Source organism: Phycodurus eques, chromosome 4 (genome assembly GCF_024500275.1).
Source record: "Phycodurus eques isolate BA_2022a chromosome 4, UOR_Pequ_1.1, whole genome shotgun sequence".
Taxonomy (NCBI): domain Eukaryota; kingdom Metazoa; phylum Chordata; class Actinopteri; order Syngnathiformes; family Syngnathidae; genus Phycodurus; species Phycodurus eques.
The window spans coordinates 29,266,698-29,290,326 of NC_084528.1; the positions used below are offsets into that span (position 1 = coordinate 29,266,698).

Here is a 23,629-nt window from a genome sequence, read left to right on the forward strand (position 1 = left end):
AACTGTAATCACGGACCATTTCTTATGTGGCACTTTGCTGGGTCAGCACATGAGGGACGCCAGCACAAGTGAAAGGCCCTGCAAGGACCCGTTCAGACGCTACGCTGCTGTCCGTGGAAAAATCGATAGAACGTTAACAGATAAAATGCTCATAGGGGAAAAATAAATGTCCTTGGTCAGTAGTATTGTATGTACTGTAGCATTCTTTTAATCTCACTGTCACCTGAAAGGTGAGGTTTCAAAGATCTTTCCTGCAAATGAAAACAATTACATCACTATTGGGAGTAATATTACAACCATTTGAAACATTGTGAGTGAAGCTCAGTGACCACCAGCATGACTAACTCAAGTGTTTGTTTTTTTGTGATGCCAGTGTCAGCAAACAGAAAACGTTTAATGATAACACACTTGTTGCACAGGTCACATTAATGGTGGAAAAAGTTTTGAAATGACTTTTTACATCACAAAAACCTGACCTTTGAACAGGGGAATACTGTACATAATACACTGTGTACTCCAATATCTTGTTTTCTTTCCAATTCTGGTGGTTTATTAAGGCAAAAATCACTAAAACTCATTTTGTTGTTTTTCAGTACTTCAGGACTCAACTGTATATTTGCATCTTCCACTAGTTTAAAGTAATGCTGAGAACACACCAGAGATAGTGAAAAATGGGTACAATAGGACAACTAAAGTATTGTGGACAGATTGCATTATTCAACATCATTTGTGAATATTCAAACAACTCAAGCATCACTGATTTATATGCAGTTCAAATGTGTCAAATAAAAATTCTTGATTAGAATTTCAAAAGATTATTTTGTAAGCTTATATCAGCTTCATGAGAGAGTAAACATTGAAATGCTGTTTCTTTATAGTTTATCATTATTGCGCCCTTCCTTCATGGGATGAATAATACGAACACAAGTAACACCTAACAAATGTGGTTTGACATTTACTTATCGTATTGTGTGCCTGGCTGAACAAAGTGTCTGACCTTCCAGTTCAATGCACCCTGCCCACTCCGTCAATCCAGACTCCTGCATTCGAGAGATTCTCAAACTTCCTTTTTGGGTGTGTTTGGCTGGCCAGATGTTTCCTGAACCTGCCCTTGTTCCCAACTCCCTCCCCGCCCCTGTGGTGAAAGGCAAGGGAAGGACGAGAAGGCAGTGTGTCATTCACTTTGTACGCACGCACCTGGACTCCCTGGGATTTTGTCGAGCTTACAACAGACTCGTTTTTCGGCTGCTCGTCTCTTTGCAAGTCAGCTCCGAGACTCCACTTGTAGTCTTTGTCCCGGTCGTCGAGGCAGCGATGTCGTGGGACTGCGGTCTGAGGTACATGTTCTCCGTCTCCCCTTCGTTGCAGCCGGGCAACATGTGCGTCCTGCATGATAAGGAGGAGCTGTCCAGATTGGAGATGGTCCAGAGACTGGCCAAGGATGGCTGCCGCTTCTTGCAGAATCACAGCAAGGGCCCACAGAAGGCAAATGAGGTGAGAAAAAAAACATTGAGAAACTTTGGCATCACATTTCTGTAAATGGATTAATGAAGAACTTGAATGTCTCCAAAATGCTGCTCTCAAGCTTCACTTTATTGATGTCACCAGTAATATTTTAGCATTTAGATACACTGTGACTGATGTCCTTACAGATTAGCTCACAAGACTAAGGCAAAATAATAATTTACTCAATAAGCAATTCATTTGCAAGACAAGTCACCTCAGAAACATAACAATATACAGTACAGCTAGGTCCAGAAGTATTTGAACATGAGTGACAGCTTTTAGCATGCTTTTCACCCAAATGGATTAAGAATGATCAGAATCAATAAACGGCTGAGTGTGCAGCTGTGCCTCTCCTTGCCCACATTTTTGTCACTTGACTTGAGCAGTGGCACACTGTGATGCTTGCTTGGAACTCAAATTTTGCCACACAACACAAAGCATCAAACTGACCAAGTAACAGCTCATAGCTGGAAAAAACGCTCACGTCAAGAAATCACTGTATAAGGCTAAATGTGAGAAGAGAGCATATTTCTATTCACCCTACAAGTCATCCTTGTTCCTCTGTTCAGTAGTCACACCAGGCAACACCTTCCATTAGCATGCCCATGCTATAACACGGCCTCCGCCATGTTTGACACATGATGTGCTATACTTTGGAGTTTTTATGTACTTCCCAATATTTTCCAATTCCGATTTTAACGTAGCTAAACTAATCTTTTAAGGATACTCTTAACTTCTGTTGATGTTGTGAAGGTTTTTGTTGTTTTTTCCACCAAGAAAACATGACGCCATCTTCCACGTACCAAAAGGAGGTACACTGCATTAAAAACGTTTTAAATTAAAAAACATGGAAGTCTACAGTTGCTATAAAATGTCCACACACCCTTATAAAAGGGTGTGTAGACTTGTTGCACAGGTCACATTAATGGTGGAAAAAGTTTTTAAATGACTTAGTATACATTTTTTACATCACAAAAACCTGAGATTTGAACAGGGGACTACAGTAATTATAAGAAGTCTGCTTTTTATAGTCACTGTATTCTCCAATAACTCGTTTTATTTCAAATTCTGGTGGTTTATTAAGGGAAAAATCATAAAAACTAAAATTTTTGTTCAATACTTCAGGGCTCAACTGTATATTTGCATCTTCCACTTGTGTAAAGTAATCCTGAGAACACACCAGAGATAGCGAAAAATTGGTAAAATAGGACAACTAAAGTATTGTGGACAGATTGCATCTACCTCACTTTTCAAACGATGGTCTCTGATTGGTTGAGATCATGGCGGGCTCAGCTTCCTGACGACTGGATCGTTGCGCTCGCTTCGACCGTGCAACAATGGCAGGAAGCAGTGACGCAAGCAAGCCAGACCACCATGCGAGGACATTTTGTGGCTTCAGGGTGGAGTCGAGTGCATCAGGTCCTCGACCTTTTCTCCAAACACTAAATCTGTTTATCTCAACATAATGACGCATTGCCTGCACAATGCCTTTGTTAATCTGTGTGCCCGATAACGTGCATAAAACAAGCTATTCTCGTACTGCTCCTATATACTGTAAATAGTGGAAAATAATGTGCACCGATATAAATATACGCATATACAGTATGACCGTCATGCGTTATCCAATCAGATCTTAGTTAATACTTGACTTGGGAAATATAGAGATTATCTAGTGGTTTACAATAATCCAATGATGCTAGGCGCATTCATGCCATGTGACTCATATTCATATCTAAATATGGGCATCAAAGAGCTCAGCGTTCCCAGATGGCGAATGCACGACTATTCCAGTCGAATGCACTCTGACTGTTATGCAATCACTTTCAGTCTTATTTCATTTATTTCTCTATGATTTATATCCTTCGTATAATTCACGTCGCCTTGTTGGATAATTACTTGGAACTGCTCTTCTTTGCAAATGCATGTGCAAATATTTTGCATAACGCGCACACTGTAGATTTGATCAGAGCTTAAAGCATGACAACAGAGGCCTCTGCAAGGAACTTTTAGGGATAACCAAGTCAACATCAAATGCTTCTTTGAAAACCAAGCTGGTGTTTGAACAACCCCGAGCAGAATTTGGCCCAAATGTGCGCTGTGTCAGGACAGAGATTTTACAGTTCCCTTTGAGGGTTCCATTCCATGTATGCCAGCAGCACAGAGCAGAGAGGGTCCCTCTAGCCAGCGGAATGCATCTGGAAACCAGAGAGAGACAATAAACCATTTAAAATCACATAGCTCTCCAATAGTGTTTACTCTTCTACAGACTTCATCTCTTTTGGGAAGACTTCAGGGCTAGATGAGAGTTGGGCAGAGTCAGATAAATAATTCATCGTGAGGAAAGATTTGTTAGCATATTGACGCTGACAAACTCAGTTAATAGTGATCAACTTACTAACACCTGAATCTTTATTGTCAATGTCAAAATGAAAAAAACAAAGCTAGCCCAAGACTTGCATATGCTATGTTTGTATATACACCATATTGTAACAATGATAATGCGCCTTTGGAAGTAATGCTTGAACGCGTCTCTTCAAAAGGCAATTAGGGAAGTGGGGGGGGGGGTGAAGCAACTGCTTCCAGGGTATCTGCAGAGCTAATTGCATACACAGAGATGAGTGCTGCACTGACTGATGGGTGAGAAGGAGGAGTAGAACAAGGGCAGACTGCGTGTGCATGTACTGTACAGTAAAGTCCTCATTATGGCCAATATATGCGATCCAAACCCGCCGTTGTTAAGTGGCTTCCATCAATCCTTATACTTCCTACTATCTGGAACGGGGGGAAAAAGCAATGTTTGGAGTTGGTATACAGTACATCTGTCTACCGTATACCTTTACATTGCATAGCGTCTGCTATGCACTGACAATGTAGTAGGATTTTGTCGAAAAAGTAATGCTTTGAAAATTCATGGTGTTAAAATTCTTCAAAAGGAAAGGAAATGTCTTCTAAATTTGATACACCACAGAGAAAACTGCTGTTAATAACCTTGAAAAATGTTTGGAACAATCAAGCCAACATATAATGAGTCAACAATTTTAGCATTTTCAGTCGAACGAGTAAGGTATATGCAGTCTTTACAACTGACCGTCATCATGGATCTAAATGTATCTGTCAATGAACCCAACAAACCACACAAATTTAGTATCATCATTACATTTTCAACCTTTTTTAAGTGTATTTTATGTATACCGTAGTATAAAACATGCCCTAAGTTTGAGTTGTTTTGTTTGTAAAAATCACCTCCAGTAGTTGACCATCATGAGCAGAAAAATGAAATATATTATATTAATTCCTTTACTTTTTGCCAGAAATATACACATTTCCTGGCATGACACACTGATGATTGCTGTGCAAATTATCAGATGTTATGAGGAGTTACTGCGCGTTTACCACCCACACTGTCTGGTTAAGCCGTGCAAAAAGAGGACCTGCCTGTCTCCCCGTACACGATTTAAAGATAGAACAGAGGTGACCTTTCCTGGTTCAGATTTATATCAGATAGAGTGACTTGGCATGACAAATCTGAATATGAAATCATAAAGACAGCTAGGAAACAGCAGACAATGTAAACTCTACACCACCGAGACCCCGAAGGCACTAGTCATAATTTAATAGAGCCGACATCAGGAATCGGTAATTAAAATATGTATGAGCCACTTATGTTAATCCCTGAATGGGCTCCTACTGATACAACCTGAATAATGATCAGTGGAAATTGGGCTTCATTTACAGTGCAGGCTTTGACAGAGCATTGTAATGGAAATCAGTGGTGATTTGTGTTAGTTGGAGAACATGCAGGGCGGGAGTGGGGGAGTGGGAGTAGGAGGTGGGGGTCTCCTTGGTGATAATACAATCCCTCCCTCTCTCCGTCTCTCATGTCCAGCCTGTCCAGAGTGACGAGGCAGTGCGCGTGCAGGAGCGGGGCCGCTGCGTTCTGGTTCTCCAGAGGATGTCGTCACAGCCGGCGAGGGGAGGAGGGAAGCGGGAGGAGGAGGAGGAGGCGGTGAGGAACAGGAGGTAAAGCCACTTCACAAATCCCTGCCTGCCTTTCTCAAGAACGCTTTCTCCACCTCTCATCGGTCTCTCTGGATCACTCTCACTCTCACACGCATCCATCACAACTAGTGCTCATACAGGACTGTGTTGGATAGTCTTAAGCAGCATGGAACTGTGAGCTCCAGCCTTCCCGATCAAGTCGTTCCGAGCAGGTTGGGGGGGCTTGTTTAGACTATCTGTGAGGAGGAGACACAGGACTGGATGGCAGGGTAAGCACGGTAACATTGCCGGCGTGAGGGCAAGGATGAGCCTGGTGCGGGATGAGATGCTGCTGTTGCACGTCGCCTTGGTGGAGCAGGAGGAGGACGAAGACGAAGAGAGGTCCGAGGAGGGGACCGGCAGCAGCGGCAGCGACAGAACCGGCAGGGTAGAGCCGTCCTCTCTGCCCACGTTCGACGTGCCCTACTTCCGATACATTGACGACGAGGGCACAGAGGGCGAGGAGGAGTGGAGCAGCGGCCGCTCGCTGTCCTCCATGGACGAGGACTTGTCCACTGACTCTGTGGTGTCTGACAGGTACATGGTGGTGTCAGGGACCCCAGAGAAAATCCTGGACCACATGCTGAATGGCTTGAGGCTGGAGGAGGACCAGCGGCCACACAGGGCAAAGAGACCGGTAAGTGACACACCTTCGACACCACCTCCGTTAGACCATTTGGGCTCTTCATGAGGGATCACGTCATCAAATTTCCGAATGCACAGGAATGCTTTATTGCTAATACTGTTTCGTGATGCCATTATTAAGGTCCAACCGATTAATCGGCCGGGCGATTTTAATTGACCGATATTAGCCCTTATCAAATCAGGGAAAAGAAGACTTTTTTCCCCCCAGTTTTTGCCTTTTTTTCTACACATTAACACATTACAACATAAGACAAAAATAATGATATTCAAACAAACAAACACAAAATTGGCAAAAAACGGCCGATTTATGTCTCTTTTGTAAAGTTAAACTAATACTAAAGGACAAAGTATTGTGAAACAGTCCAATGTTCTGCCTGCAATTCGTATCGTTATGGTTGTAAGTGTTAAGGGATCAAAGAATGAGATATTGTATTCAATATGTACTTTTTAAATTAATTGGCCGATTAATCGGTTATCTGAATTTTATTCCGCCAAATATCAATATCGGCATCAGCCTCCAAATATCCACCGTCAGTCAGACCCTGTCATCATTGTGGGTCAGAGTCTGCTGTAGGCGATACTGCCCCACAGTCAAAAGTTCTGGTTTCGAATCTCAGCTCGGACCTTTTTGTGGGTTTCTCCTCCACATTGCAAAAACATGCTTCCGGTTATACAGTGAAAATCTGTGACTAATTGACACCCCTCTAAAGGTGAAATTGCTTATAGATTCAATGGGATGGCAAAGATCTACATGAAGCTCCTCAACTTCAATTCAGCATAGTTCCTTGGCACAAAGATGCCACAAGATAGCACCGAAGCAATATGATAATGATGAGCAATATGTGACGATGCAAATATCGAACCTTGACTATACAAAGACTCTAAATTGTCCATAGGTTTGAATGTGATTTTGTGTGGTTTTGTCTATACAGTATTATATGCCCTGTGCTTAACTGGAGACAAGTCCAGGATGCAGCCCAGCTCACCTTAAGTCAGATGGGCCAGGCTCCCGCTCCCCCGTGGATCTCATCAGTTGTTTTTCATTTAATTTCCTCCATTCCCAGGCAATCATTCCCCCACGCTGCAGTTTGGCTCTCCTCATTTAAAAGCTTTTTCATACAAACAGCAGGCAGACTAAGCTTTAGAATGGAAACACACTCTTTCAACAAATGCACTCACTTCTCCGTGTGGCAGCAGGTACACTAATAATAATGTGACACTGTTGCCAAGGCAGAGGAAACTCTCTGTTGCTAAAGCAGGGAGGAGAAATTGTGATTGCAGCGAGCAGAGACGGGCAAGGGGGAGACCTCCAGAATGGAAAGAGGATGAGAGGGAGAGAAAGAGAGGGAGGTACCGGGTACATGCTATGATTCCTGGTAAATGTAAGTGATCACATTTAATCTGTTATTGGGATGGAAGCAGGCAAAGCACCTCAATGGGGATCATTACTCATTCTGATGAGGAAGTGAATGAAATTGATCTCAATGCTGTCTCGTGGCATGTGTTGTGTAGCATTTGGTGCTGCAATAGTCAACACGGTGTGTCAAAATTGGAACATTGTGGAACAAAAACACACTAAAAAAAACCCCACAAAAACACACTAACAAAAACACACACAATACCGTATTGACAAGTGAGGCACCTACCTTTAAATTCACAGGTGTTGTTGAGTAATCATTCTGCATGAGTTCACTATGAAAGGAGAGCACAGAAGCTCACTGCAGAGATGTCACAAGGTCAGAGCCACACAGCTAAAAAGAGAAGAAGCAAAGAGACATCAATTGATCTCCACCCACTGATATGTAATGGTCTGACTCAATAAACTCATTGTTATCATGCACGCTCTATAATTTTTCTCTTAAAGATAGCTTAGATAACATTATTCGGTACTAGTAATTTGCTTCTAAAAGCACCTTCGGCATATATGGGGCAAATAAAGTCACCACAATCCATCTGTGTCACTTAGTGTACTGTTAGGGTTGGAGGGGAGTTGGAGCCTAAAGCAGACATGGGGAGCAATGCATATTACGCCTGGTGTGGTCACCAGTCAGTAGCCCCTTTTCCCAGTGCTTGTTGAAGCCAATATTTTCCACCTTGTAAAAATCAGAGTACTTGAGCCGTAACAGAGACAGACCTGCGCCTATGTGTAAGAGAATGTCGTCACTCTGGGACAGGGATGTGAAGTTTGACACTTGTCAACTTTTCCTCATCTGTTGTGCTGAATGTGACAGTCCATCAAGTTATCTCGCAATGTATCAGATTGTAAAGTGCTGAGTCACTGTGTCAAAACATACACGCTTGTGGGAATATTCTGCCTTCTCTGAGCTCCATGACAATGAGGTTTATTGCTTTTATCTCCTGTTACGTCTCTGACGTGACCAGTCGCAACATCTCTGTGTAAGTGAGGCTAATCACAGGGTGATTGTGAAGGGCGCACTAATCAGGAATTGATCCCCTGCTGCACAAAAGTCAGCTACTTGAATAACTTCACTACCAATGCACAACCAAAGTATTTTTTTTCCTATTACATTATAGATGTGTGCTACAAGTTTAAAAAAAATAACGTAAAATAATATGTTGTGTTCATAAAGACAAGATGTTCCAGCTACAAGGATTTTAAGCTTTTGACAAATGGAAAATGCCTCTTTGGTGGTGGCTGTAGTCAATAAGTGACACATATACATGCTTAATTCAAAGGGTGCGATAATCAATTTTATGTGCACTTATTGAAATAGAAAACCGATTGTCAGCCTGATTGATTCCATGCAAGATTATAAAAGAGCGGATCAATTCACCCATGATGAGTTTCCATTCGTCAAGGTTTGGTTTAATGTTTGAGCACATAATATAAGCGGAATGCAAATGCTGACTACCACTGCAAGACAAGTTGTTTGATAGTTTTAAATGAAGCACATTGGAGAAACATACAGTACAAGTGTGTTCCAAAAACAGGTTACACTTCACTCCAAGCATGTCAGGAAATTAAGGCTTCTGGGTACCACAACACACTGCATAAAAGATACTACAGTAAAATCATATTACCGTAATTTCTCGTGTATAACGCGTATTTCCCCCCCCCAAAAAAATGTCAAAAGTCAACTGTGCGCATTACACATAGGTATAGGAGAAAATGAAAAAGACTTTCACATTTTATAAATGTATGCCACCGCGAGAGGTTATGAAAAAGTTGTACATTTTCATTCTCGTATGCCACCTAGATGTTATGAAAAAGGTGTAGCCTACACTTTCATTCTGATATGACAGGGGTACATATGACTGCATATATGTACAGTTGTGCAGGTTTACATACCTAGGCCCAATGCGTGAATTTTTTTATTTTTTTTTTAATATGACTGATGACTGAAAAACAACCATCATTAATTATTTTATGGTTATGTTTTGTTTAATGATAATGTTTTTTCTGAAATGCTTGACAGTTTAATTGAAATCCCATTAAAATAAAATTAAATGTGTTTCGCCTGGTCCTTCGTGTTTTCTTAAAAGAATTGTACACATCTTACAAATTCTGCCTGGGCATTTGAGCACAACTGTGTGTGTTCTCACTTACTCAATAAAAGTAGGGCTGTGAATTTCAAAATAAGAGCATGTAAATAAAAAGAAAGTATTATGTGTTCAAATAAAGTGCTTAAGTTCAGAATAATTATTTGAAAAAACTAACAAAATACAGATAATACTTCATGTTTTGCTCATATGGGTAGAAGTAAAATCATGCATTGTAAACAGGTAGAAGCATTTTCCAGAATTTTTAGCTCAACTTGGGGGTGCGCATTATACAAGGGTGCGCATTATACACGAGAATTTACGGTACATCATTTTTAAGTGGTGTACCCCGCCTCCTGCCCGATGATTGCTGGGATAGGCTCCAGCACGCCCGCGACCCTAGTGAAGAGAAGCGGCTCAGAAAATGGATGGATAGTGTGTTTTGCATATTGTTTTCATGCAATTCATAAATATATATGAAGTATAATGCTTTAATTTAATCACAACATATCAAATGTCCTTAGTACTTATTACTATTCATATTTTCTAAATTTTGAATTTAAAAAAAACTCACTGTGAACATTTGAAAAAAAAAAAATTTTTCCTTGATCAGCTTTTATTCAATAATTTTACAGGAACATTTAAGCATGTGCAACCTTGAGGAGGGCAAACAACACACGAGGAAACACTGGTAGAAAAGTACATTAAGATGCTGGCTAAGCATGATCAGTAAGACTTAATCATAGTTTGCAGCGAGTCAACCTACACGTACCAGCACATTTAGAGGCCGAGATAAAGCTACGCTCGGGCTTGTTTGGACAAGTGAAGCTTTGGCTGGTGGAAGTCATCATCAGAGGCTCGAAGGACTTTTTCTCTCAGAAATCTCTCTCATGTTGCTCTCCTTTGATATGACTCCACTTCATAAATGAGTCATACTGGCAGATACAAGAGTTTAAATGGTCCAGTAGCACTGAAAATGTACATTTGTATTATAATGATGTTTCTGTGTTTACAGACACACTTTTGGATGACTTTTTGCTGACCTACCCAGTGTTTATGTCAACCAGTGATTTATGCCAAGCTCTTCTGGGACAATATCCTTCAATAACAACCAAATAATATTTCCTCATCATTCCATTGTATTCAACAGGCTCCCAAGCGAACAAGCCTGAAGTCAAAATCACACATCTTACATTTTTCGCCTTAACCCACACTTACTTATTGCTGCAAGTGCTGCAGAGTGAAAGAAGATGCGAAGGAGGCTCTGGAGAGGAAACAGAAAGTGGCGCACCTGGTGTCGCAGTGGATGCTTCTCTGCAGAGACTTCCTAAGAGAGGACGAGCATGTCAAAGTGTTCATGAAGGTAGAGGACGAATGGTTGGCAATAAAGCAGGGGAAAGCAGCGGTTTTAACAGGCAGAAATCAAAACAGACTTTTCCTTGCAGACTTTGTACCACTATATGCTGGATGACCTTTATGAGCACCCCGCCTTGGAGAGGGATGTTAGGGAGCTGCAGAAGCTTTACCAGCTGCATCGTAGACAGTGAGTAACATGATCAGAAGTCATCAATGACTGATTACCAAATAATTTATAGACAACAATATTGCAGTTTTTGGGTAAGACAAGTACAAGTATGAACTTCTGCATCCCTAAGAGGAAGCTTCAAGATACTGTACATGTACACCGCACAAAGGAAAAGCTTCTTCTTCTCTCATCAATGGATCCTTTCAGAGGCTGACGAGGAAATGCAGTGTTCTGTGCTTTTGTGCATGTAAATATGAAAGTCAGGGAGCTCTTTATGAGGAATCTCCATAAATCGAGGGCATAAAATCAAGACGAGCTGTCAGATAAATGACAGTTAATAAATACTAATACCAATACAGCAATGTGCAAGCATCAATTAAGAGACATTTTGCTAAAGTTGGTTGATATTATTTTGGGGGGTGATGAAGCTTTGCGATGTTACCGCTTTAGGCGAGGGACACCCCAGGGTGTGGGGGACAGGAAGTTACTGAAGCGAGGCTGCAATTTTAATAGCCACATTTTGGCACACTTTCTGTCCTTGCTTGATAACGAGCGAGTTCATCTTCAATGGAAGCGGCGGCTCATTGCAACATCTCGTTTATGTGCAGGAAAATGTGTGAGGCACAAGCTGCACGTTCATCAAATTATACTGAGCTATTCAAAGAAAAATTTATTTAGATGCATGTGCACACACATACACATATATGACTAAGGGCACATTGTGTTATACATGCCCAACCTTTATTGAGCTACGGCACATTCTGTATTTTACATTAACAAAAAGAATCCTGCGGCATACCACCAACCAAAAATGTCACAAAAGGTGTAAACGTATGCTGACATAACTATGAACTTGTCTCTTTGTACTCAGAAATGTACAACCTCAATTCCAATGAAGCTGGGACGTTGTGTTAAACATAACTAAAAACAGAATACAATGATTTGCAAATCATGTTCAACCTAAATTTAATTGAATACACTACAAAGACAAGATATTTAATGTTCTACTTGATGAACTTGGTCGTTCTTAGCAAATAACCATTAACTTCGAATTGTATGACTGCAACACGTTCCAAAAAAGCTGGGACAGGTGACATCCCACAGGTGAACATGCTAATTGGGAACAGGTGGGTGGCATGATTGGGTATAAAAGGAATTGAATTGAATTGCTCGGTTATTCACAAGCAAAGATGGGGCGAGGTTCACCTCTTCGTGAACAAGTGCGTGAGAAAATAGTCGAATAGTTTAAGAACAATGTTCCTCAACATACAATTGCAAGGTATTTAGGGATTTCATCATCTACGGTCCATAATATCATCAAAAGATGATATTCAGATTCAGATTCAGAGAATCTGGAGAAATCACTGCATGTAAGCGGCAAGGCCAAAAACCAACATTGAATGCCCGTGACTTTCGATCCCTCAGGTCGCACTGCATCAAAAACCGACACCGATGTGTAAAGGATATCACCACATGGGCTCAGGAACAATTCAGAAAACCAATGTCAGTAAATACAGTTCGGCGCTACATCCGTAAGTGCAACTTGAAACTCTAATAAGCACAGCAAAAGCCATTTATCAACAACACATCGCCGGCTTCTCTGGGCCCGAGCTCATCTAAGATGGACTGATGCAAAGTGGAAAAGTGTTTTGTGGTCCGACGAGTCCACATTTCAAATTGTTTTTGGAAATTGTGGACGTCGTGTCCTCCGGGCCAAAGAGGAAAAGAACCATCCGGACTGTTATGGACGCAAAGTTCAAAAGCCAGCATCTGTGATGGTATGGGGCTGTGTTAGTGCCAATGGCATGGGTAACTTACACATCTGTGAAGGCGCCATTCATGCTGAAAGGTACATACAGGTTTTGGAGAAACATATGCTGGCATCCAAGCAACGTCTTTTTCATGGACGTCCCTGCTTATTTCAGCAAGACAATGCCAAACCACATTCTGCACGTGTTATAACAGCGTGGCTTTGTAGTAATAGAGTGCGGGTACCAGACTGGCCTGCCTGCAGTCCAGACCTCTCTCCCATTGAAAATATGTGACACATTGTGAAGCGTAAAATACGACAACAGAGACTGTAGAACACCTGAAGCTGTACATGAAGTAAGAATGGGAAATAAATCCACCTACAAAGCTTCAAAAATTTGTGACCTCAGTTACAAAACATTTACTGAATGTTGTTAAAAGAAAAGTTGATGTAACACAGTGGTAAACATGATACTGTCCCAGCTTTTTTGGAACGTGTTGCAGCCATAAAATTCTAAGTTAATGATTATTTGCTAAAAACAATAAAGTTTATCAGTTGGAACATTAAATATCTTGTCTTTGTAGTGTATTCAATTAAATATAGGTTGAACATGATTTGCAAATCATTGTATTATATTTTTATTTATGTTTAACACAGCACCCCAACTTCATTGGAATTCGGGTTGTACTTACTCAGTTTGAAATCTCGACTCTTTCATTTCACTGCCATTGACGGCTATTGAAGTCAAACATCCACTTTAACTGTGCGGGCTGGCAGTAAACTGAACTCAAAAGGATTATTCTTTTGTATGAATGGCAATGCATGGACAAATTAATTCCAACTTCTGCCAATTTGTGGGAGAGTATTTAATACGCTGTACATCCCTGGCAGATAGATGAACAAAGATTTGTCGTACATAAATGATCATGTTCAGACCATCCATCCATCCATTCATTTTCTGAGCCGCTTCTCCTCACTAGGGCCGCGGGCATGCTGCAGCCTATCCCAGCTATCATCGGGCAGGCGGCGGGGTACACCCTAAACTGGTTGCCAGCCAATCGCAGGGCACATACAAACAAACAACCATCCGCACTCACATTCACATTCACACCTACGGGCAATTTAGAGTCTCCAATTCATGCATGTTTTTGGGATGTGGGAGGAAACCGTAGTGGCTGGAGAAAACCCACGCAGGCACAGGGAGAACATGCAAACTCCACACAGGCGGGGCCGGGGATTGAACCCCGGTCCTCAGAACTGTGAGGCTGACGCTCTAACCAGTCGTCCACCGTGTTCAGACCAATTAAACAACATTTGGTAATTTCCTGGGTACGGTTAGGGATTACTGCATTAGGTACAGTTTCGATTGCTTTTTCTCGTAAAAATTTTTTTTGTATATTACTCCGGACAATATTTTATTCTTTCTTACGGATAATAATTAGAATGCTGAGAATTATAATACATAATTTATCATTACTATATATATAATATATATAATTTGGTTTACTGCTGTTGTGAACGTGTTTATCAAGGCTACTTTTCTTTCATTAATTGTAAGACAGTGTCATGTTTTGTGATCTTAAAACATAGATAATAATGATTAATTATAATAATTACATTTACAAATTAAAACACAGAATTAATCTACTTTACACTGCAGGCCTCCCCAAAGTACAAACAATCCTAATTTGGATCAGTACACCTAAATAGACAGCCACCTCCTGTACACGCCGGTATTTTGTCATTGGGATTCATGCTTGAAAATGAGGAATAAGGAAAATGTATTTAAAAAATAAATATATGAAGAAATTGGGGGTGGGAGGGTCAGAGGGTTCTTGCCTCGCCCTCCACACAGTTTTGTGGAAATTGATTTAGTAGTCGCGGAATCCTGTTCGCTACCAAACAAACAGAGATTAAAACATGACCTCCTTGGTGGAGGTTACAATCCCCCAGCTGCCATGCACTTCACCATGTGTGACTGCCCCCCCTCCCTCGCCCTCCATGGACCGCAGGTTCCAATCAGAGTCTCCCAGGGGAGGCTCTGTCCTGCTGTCCATCAGAAGCCAGTGCAAATGATCCCGCCTGATGCTGCCGCTGTTGTTTTCTGTCACTGACTCATTCCTGCTCACATCCAGAGAGGGAGACCCACTACAACCAGTACACTTTGTGTGGGTGGCACCAAGTGACATACTCTACTATTTATGGGCTTTTTACAATGAGACCCATTGGGAGGACAAAATTGGCTGCTTTGTGCCACAGAATGCAGACTTAGCCAATCTAGCTTTTCTGCAAAAGAAAGCCTGTCATGTGCTCCTAATAGCTAAGTAACTTAACTCCATTACTTCTCTAGAAGCCTTTCAAAAGGCTGCCTTATGATTCACAGCACTCCACACCCTGAGATATATTTTTAGGAGGCCAGGACGGCTGCTGCCCAGCAAGTTGGTTCTATTGTGATGCAAAGGACCCTAATAGACAGGGCTACTCATCATAGTCATCCATCAGGCCTAACTGTGGAGAATAGGTAGAATAAATAAATAAGGTTGGGAAAAAAAAAATCCGCCAAGCAAGCTGCTCTCAACTTCTTGACATTGACTTGAAATAATGAAGTGAACCCAAACACGCGTATGCTTTGATTAGACAGTGTGGGAGATGGATTTATGCAAATCAAAAATGAACAATCACAAGATTCACTTCAAGGGCTAAATAATGAAACATGTTTGGGCCTGGCGGCACGGTGGCCGTCAGGTTAGAGCGTCACAGTTCTGAGGACCGGGGTTCAATCCCCGGCGCCGCCTGTGTGGAGTTTGCATGTTCTCCCCGTGCCTGCGTGGGTTTTCTCCGGGCACTCCGGTTTCCTCTCACATCCCAAAAACATGCCTGCTAGGTTAATTGACAACTCTAAATTGCCCATAGGTGTGAATGGTTGTTTGTTTCTTTGTGCCCTGCGATTGGCTGGCAACCAGTTCAGGGTGTACCCCGCCTCCTGCCCGACGATAGCTGGGATAGGCTCCAGCACACACCTCCCTAGTGAGGAGAAGCGGCTCAGAAAATTGATGGATGGATGGATGTTTGGGCCTGTGTTGGTTGGTGCATAATTTTTTTTCTTTACTTGTTTTTTTTTTTTTTCCCCAGCACAGTGGAGGAATACTCCCCTCAAAGAAAGGTGAGTGAAGAAGGTTTTGATATAACTAAACAGGCCATTCTGTACAAAGTGCACTGTACTTGCTGGTTTATTTATCGCCATACTTCCTGCCTTGTTGGACATTGTTACGTGGTTCTCAGTGTTCATTTCCTTTCCTCCAGAGCAAAGCACTTTTCCACCAATTGAGCCTGAAAGAGAACGGGGTCTTGTCGAGGGCCACGCAGAGACAGACCAAGGAAGGTAAAGACACACACATTCCTGTCATCATCGTTATTCCTAAAGCTGTTCAGATGAGGCATTACTCCCAGCAGCAGCACAATGGGAATTTTGCCAAAGACTGAATGTGACAGTTTGGCATGCACATTCCTGCGTTATGATCCAGTTGTGAAAAACAATACATACTCTGGTCGCAACAGCGTGTTGTACTGTCGGGAAGCCTCTCAAGGGGAAGTGCTAATTTGGTGATCATGACAACTAGGAAACATAAAAAAGCGTGCATTTCCCATGAAGTGAGTGAGGAAGATCACAACTGGTAGAGCACTGACAAGCAACAAAAGCAATATATCCATGTTGTTTGGCCTCAAGCAACTAGGACACAGAGATTATCTTACTTCAACAATAAATATGTGAAATGTGAGACGGAAAATGTACCGCTTACATTTTGTGCTGTTGGATCAATTGTTATCAAAACTTACCACCTACAAAAAATAGCTCTTTAAAACAGTTGCATAGTACGCCAGTTTTCATCAAAAACAAGGCAGAGGTTTTAGTCCTAAAACATATACTGTCCTGTATCTAATATTACTGTAAGCCACTGTAACGTTATGCACAGTTTGAAAAATTTTAACATTAACACCGCACGTAATTATACTAAAAATAAAAAACTGCAACTATTCATAATGGCGTGCAATTATGAAAGTGCATAGCTGTAATAGTCACAGAGAATGCTGTCCAACAAAATAGCTGCGCTCCCAGCACTATGCTAGCATTACCAAGCTAGCATTAGCACTGTAAAAAAGCCAAGGTTTGGCTAGTGCTGTCCTAACTAGCTTTGTGGACAAACTGATGAAGCCAGCTCAGATGAGAGATAAACCAGAGCAGTCCTGTTGCGATTGATTTAATGCCCTGAGAACCAAATGACCTGGATGAATGAGAATATTCATAGGCAAGTCAACATTAGCGTTATTGAAATGATTTTTTTCATATGTTGAGTGCTATTGCAACACCAAATACATCAGTTTGCAGTTTAAAAAAAAAATAAAAAATCAATCAATTAAAAATCAAAAAGAGGTAATAAAAGTATGTACAAAGTACAAATGTTGCTAATTTGGCATCGTTTCTAAATTCTCTCAGCTGCCTGAAGTTGCTTCACTTTGCTTCTGTTTGCTAGTCTTACCTAACAAATGAGGGACGTACATTTTTTTAATTCCTCAAGATGTAGATATTCCAAAATAGTCAGCAAAGCTCCTGAAGCCAAAACTAACAGTTCAGCATGAGGCTGCAGCTGTGCCAGAGAGTGCAAGGCAAATGTCTGACACCTCATCGGTCACGCGTTCTGTCTCTGATAAGTTGTTCTTCCTCGGGTGTGGTGGTTTCTTATAATAAAACTGCAAACAGCCCCTTTAAACGATAAAATTAAAATGTATTGAACATAATTTATATTAGAATAAAAGAATAGTACCTACATAAATGTTTGAAAACAAAGTTAAATTTTTTAATAATTATTCTCCTTAAAATTTAAATCAGAATCATCTTTATTTGCCAAGTATGTCAGAAAAACACACAAGGAATTTGTCTCTGTTAGTTGGAGCTGCTCAAGTACGACAACAGACAGTCAATTGATAACCATTCGAGTTTCTTGCCTTGAGATTGTATACTCTGTGTGTGTGTGTGTGTGTGTGTGTGTGTGTGTGTGTGTGTGTGTGTGTGTGCGTGCGTGTGGGTGAGCAGTACCATGTCATGTGTACATCACGATGGACTCCTATCTGAGCATGAGAGCCCATCCTGGTGTTGTGGCTCAGGAGTTGCTCCAAGCAGTGGCTGAGAGGATGGACGTCTCCCAGGGGGAACTGGTGCTGGTGGCCGTGACTTATCCTGGAGGTAAACACTTTGTTACACAAGGTCACGTTAACAAGGTGATCAACATTAGGTACACCCCAACAACCTTAATGTGATCCAATCAAGTACAGTAGCTGTATCAGCAATTGTGATGCTAGAAAGAGAGTTAGTATCATGTTTTATCAAAACATGTTAACTTTGGGATATACTGTGTGGTGTTTGTCCTCTCGTGTGTTTTTCATATTTATAGTCTTTGTATTTCTCATTTGTAATTTTCATTCAATTCTTGGATTAGATCATCAGTCATTTCTGTATATATAATGATTAAGTATCCAACAGTGAGCATATATGTATTGGAATTTAAATAACAAGAGTCTTTAAAGGTCCTAACAAGTCTGACTAGAAACATTTATTTACTATACGCACAGTTAATTGACCGTTACCCTATGAAAAAGTAAATATTCATATTTCTTACCAAACCACTGCTGATTCCATACATGCCTAACCTTCAATGTTGTTGTAAACTGCCACTTATTGGGGCAACCATGAACTCACTGATTTAAAAAAATAAATAAATACATAAATAAAAGGAAGAAAAGTTTTCTAGTTTATCAATAAACAGTTAAGTCTGTGTCTGTCTTCCTCCAAGTGGAGTCTTATCTCTTGTACTCTGGTTGACAGATCTTGCCTGCTGTCTGCCCCTTGTGATGTGTGATATATTTCCTCCCCTGCAGGCAGACTCCTCCTGCAGCCTCACGACACACTTTTCTCCCCTTTGCTGCGGCCGGTGGGAAGATTGCATGTTTGCAGAAAGGACCTGGGTGAAGTCCTGGTAGGAAGAACACTGTCACATCAGTCACTTTACCAGACATAATATGGACACAAGTACACCATTATAACAACAACAAATCTTTTAAATCTACAGTGGTACACTCTGCTTGGAATAATTTCTACAAGATTGTGTTGGTTGAAATATTGGAGCATTTCATAAATCAGAGGACATGAGAAAGGGCTTGGTTCGGTCCCACAAGTTCTTCCACACTTGACTCCTCTAAGCAACTGTTAGCACAAAATTGGAAGCATATCCAAAATATTTGGCAAGGTAAATGATTAAAATAAATGGGTGAACTGGGGCATACATAATTGATTAGGAGTGTAGGTACACTACAGTACTATCTGAAGACTGTAATCATACAGTATACTGTATATCTTGCACTGTATCATGTTCTTTTTATTTTCATTCCTCCTCAGAACCCATTCACAGAAAACTCAAAACTACAACAGAGGACCGCACGCATGCTTAGTTTAAACACATGGAACGTGGCTGTAGCTCTTAGCAACATTGACTGGACCATATTTAACTCGGTTCACGAGGTTTGTACCAGACCTTTCATTTTCTAGGGTTGCTCAAATCTTTTCTTTTCTGTAATCGTCTAGGGTTGTACAAATCTGTTCAGCGACCCCATCCTCATCCTGCCTCAATCATGAGCCGTGTTGCTGTTTTTTGCAGCAAGAGCTGATCTACTTCACGTTCAGGCGTCATACTAGCGGCAGCCACCCGGCGGCGCTAGAGTTGCTACTTCAGCGCTGCAACGAGATCCAACTGTGGGTGATGACTGAAGTGCTGCTGTGCACGGCGCTCTGCCAAAGAGTTCAGCTCATCAAGAAGTTCATCAAGATAGCTGCCCAGTAAGCATCCATCTAATCATCATATTTCCTCAGATAACAGTTTCCACGCTAATTATTCGCTGGGTGCGTCATCCACTCAGATTAATGCCGTTCCTCAAATAGATGCCTCCGTTTCCCCTGAAGGAACAAAAAAAAAAAAAAAAAAAAAAAAAAAAAAGGGCCACTACCTGGGTGTAATTTCCCTTTGCTGATACCACCATGTGTTGCGATTGACATGTTGACCACAACATGCTGCCAGCATATATGGCACCTGTAAAGCTGACATTTCCCCTGCTGTTTAAAGAGAAAGCATAGTGCATTCTGGAATAAAAGATGGTCAAATTTTCAACACTAACCTGAAAAGATTCAAACATCTGACTTTTGCGGACAAGAAGAGCGCAAGTCTCGCTTGGAGTGGGGAGAAAGGGCTTTCAAAGCAAATATTTTTTAATTTTAATTATAAGGTTATGTGTAGAATATTATTTGAAAAAATATATTGTATTTAATATTATTTGAAAAAATATATTCGCACGAGTAAAGCCCTTAATGCCCCTACTGCCCTCTCTGCAGTTGAGTATACACCCAATGTGAGGAAATATTGTACTGTCGCTTGCATATTTGTGGAAATGCCGCTCTCTAGTGGCTGATCAATGAACTGCATGACTTTATTTGCTGTCGCGCTCTACTCTTAACTTCGCTGCATGTCATTGGGCAGCTGCAAAGCACAGAGGAACCTCCACTGTTTCTTTGCTATTATAATGGGCCTGAACACTGCTGCTGTCAGTCGCCTGAGTCAGACGTGGGAGGTAACGAGCTCAAATTTTTCTTTTCTCTTGAAAATGTTACAATACATTTAGTATGCCATTTTTATTCCTGCAGAAAATTCCTGGGAAATTTAAAAAGCTGTTTTCCGAGCTAGAGAGCATCACGGTAAGTGTATTTTGAGGTTTTCATTGAAAATGTTACTATGGGTACTGTACACAAATGTAGCTCAATAAAATAAGAATATCGCAGAAAAGTTTATTTCAGTACTGTAGTTGAATTAAAAAAGTGACAGCCAAAGGAAAACACTGCTCACTATTCATTTCTACATTAAAAAAAAAAAAAAAAAAAAAGCTTTTGTTTCTTATGGAATATGAAAATTTCTTTCGGGTGAATTTGTGTTTTTTTTAGATGTAAGTTATAATCTTTGATACGATAAATACAATCATTAAATATTTCATTTTGTGTGTGGTGTATGTATTGTATAGAATACTGTGTTTTAGTTTAACTCTGAATGATACTACTGAAATACATTCCACCATATTCTAGTTTATTTAGATGCATCTGTAAATACAAACTATAAAATTCCTTTATCAGTGCTTCGGTGACTATAGGATGAAACAAATAGGGCTTTTTTCAGCGGCGCCCATGTGCATGCACATTGTCCGCGCTGAGCATCCCACACATTTGTTTTGTCTTCACAGGATCCCTCGCTGAACCATAAGGCCTACAGGGACACGTTCAAAAAGATGAAAGCGCCAAAGATCCCCTTTCTTCCTCTGCTGCTTAAAGGTACACTCGGCGTCATCATCATCAATATGGAAACTGGATCAAGATGCCGACGCAACACCACATGTAGCTAAAAACTAAAGATGTCTCTCTCTTTCTTTTCAAGATATCACATTCATTCATGAAGGCAACAAGACATTTCATGAAAATCTGGTAAATTTTGAAAAGTTGGTAAGTCATGGACGAGACAAAATGCTGGATTTCAAATCACATTGATTACTGACATGCTTGTCACTCCTCTTCACCAGCACATGATCGCCGACACGGTCCGTATCATCAGACAGTGTCGGAAGGATCATTTGGGTCAGTACTCGTATTTTGAGTTAACCAGTGGCAAAGAGATGTGAGGATGAATACAAATGCTCTCCCTTGAACCCCTACAGGGAACGGCATCAGCCCAAAGAGCAGCGCAGAAGTGCACGCTTACATGGATAACCTTCACATCATCGACAATCAGCAGTCCCTCTTTGAACTGTCACACAGGCTGGAGCCTCGGACTTGAGAGGAAAGACGTTACTTACTGTAGCCTTCTTCTTAACACTCAGGACCATATCAGCAAGCCGAGGTCACGCAGCTGGACGACCACCAGAGAGAGTTGGTCAATCAGGAAATACATATCTAACGGAGGAGAAAAATATAAAGGGAAGGATTGTTTTTGTTACTACATGTATTTTTGGAGAGGTTCACCACAATATCATTTTCACATCTGCCCTGCTGCGTGTATGGCGCATAGAGGGCCGGTCTAAACTGTTGCTGTGACTCTCAATGTCCAGCAGGTGGAAGCATTTGGCAAATGGGTTTCATATTGTCCCAGTTCGACTCATCTGGGGAGGCTGAGTCCAGTGTTTCTCAACCCTGGCACTATACATCACTGGATGAACAGAGATATATTAATTGTACTAAATGGATCATTTTTGAACTCATGAAATCAAATTGGATAATTTCCTGATGATCTCTCATGGCACACGTGTCATGCACAGTGGTTTAGCCAACGAGATATTGATAGCCATCAATGTCGAGGTGGTTCCCATTAAAGAAATTCAACACCATTTTTAAGTGGCTCCTTAAATGTTAATATACAGTATAGCAGATAGCCCAGTTACTATTAATTATTTAAATGGTAGAATGACAATGACGACCACAACCAAAGAGCATTTTACTAAAGATGTATTCTGTTCTGTGTTGCTTCAAAACATTATCTACTGTTGTTTTTGATGGTGGAGAAACTGCAGTCATAACTACATGAGTGGAGCCCAAGTCTTACAGACGAGTTACAAATCATGCTTAAAGTAATTAGTGTTTATATTGTTCAGTGTGTGGTTATATAAGATAAACAATGCACTGGATTATTGGAGAATGTTAATTTGAAAAGGTGGTTGAAAATTCAATTACATTAACACCATAAAAAAAAAAAATCATATTCAAATAAATGCTGTGGACAATCAATATAAGGAGAAGACACATTCAATCACATCAGTCTATATTATTGTACTCAAAACGTTTTTTTCAGAATGGAATTCCAACAGCGTTGTGTTCTATTTGAGTTTAGTATGCCACAAAGCCCACTGTCTATTTCAACCATCTAATCTCGTTTACTTGGATAGTGTAATGTTGTAGGGAGGGGGACTGTCCCTGTAGGGAAAATGTGACGTGAAATACTGCAGCACTTTCAGGAGGTTTTGCGAACATTTAGTGAGAAGTTGAAGTCAAGAAAACATTTCCGAGCTCAAAACCTCAAATTGCTGCTGCCCTAGATGTATCTTGAGTTGTGACTCAGTAGAATGTACCGGTATATTACATTCCACTTATTTGTATACACCATTGTAAATATAGACTGTTAAAACAATGCATTTTTTGCAATGTATTTATTAAATATTGCGTGTGCATATCCTATTTATTTGTTTCAGAATAATTTATTTCTATTGTCTCAACTTTGTTACATTTCAATGAACAGTTTTGACTGGTGTGTGTGACGTGGCAAACCATCAATTGACCCAGTGTGCCCCTAATAAAATATTTTTCAGAAAAGTGACCTAATTACTGTAAAATGTGACTTTTACATTGCATTATATGGGGTGGCGAGGACTTGAGCTTTGGAGTCGGAGGGCACGGGTTCAAGTCCCAGTGTAGGACAAAAAATGTAAAACTGGCAACTAGTTGTTGGATAGCATCTCTCTGCTTGCTGGCTACTCTCGAGGGGCCCTTGAGCAAGACATTGTCCCTACCTACCCAGCTCAAGTGGTGC

General features: G+C 40.9%; 1 protein-coding gene across 1 annotated transcript; it reads left to right on the forward strand.

The window, feature by feature from the left end:
- Nucleotides 1–1,198: 1,198 nt before the first annotated feature.
- On the forward strand, nucleotides 1,199–23,361 carry LOC133401769 (rap guanine nucleotide exchange factor 5-like). The gene is given in 19 exon segments (XM_061675140.1): nucleotides 1,199–1,494; nucleotides 5,393–5,526; nucleotides 6,082–6,155; nucleotides 6,158–6,181; nucleotides 10,706–10,784; nucleotides 10,909–11,053; nucleotides 11,136–11,233; nucleotides 16,098–16,128; nucleotides 16,269–16,347; nucleotides 18,058–18,207; nucleotides 18,900–18,997; nucleotides 19,417–19,539; nucleotides 19,676–19,854; nucleotides 20,549–20,639; nucleotides 20,713–20,763; nucleotides 21,300–21,387; nucleotides 21,491–21,555; nucleotides 21,633–21,687; nucleotides 21,768–23,361. Coding segments are annotated over 19 exon segments (1,863 nt in total). The 5' UTR covers nucleotides 1,199–1,314; the 3' UTR covers nucleotides 21,887–23,361.
- Nucleotides 23,362–23,629: the final 268 nt, after the last annotated feature.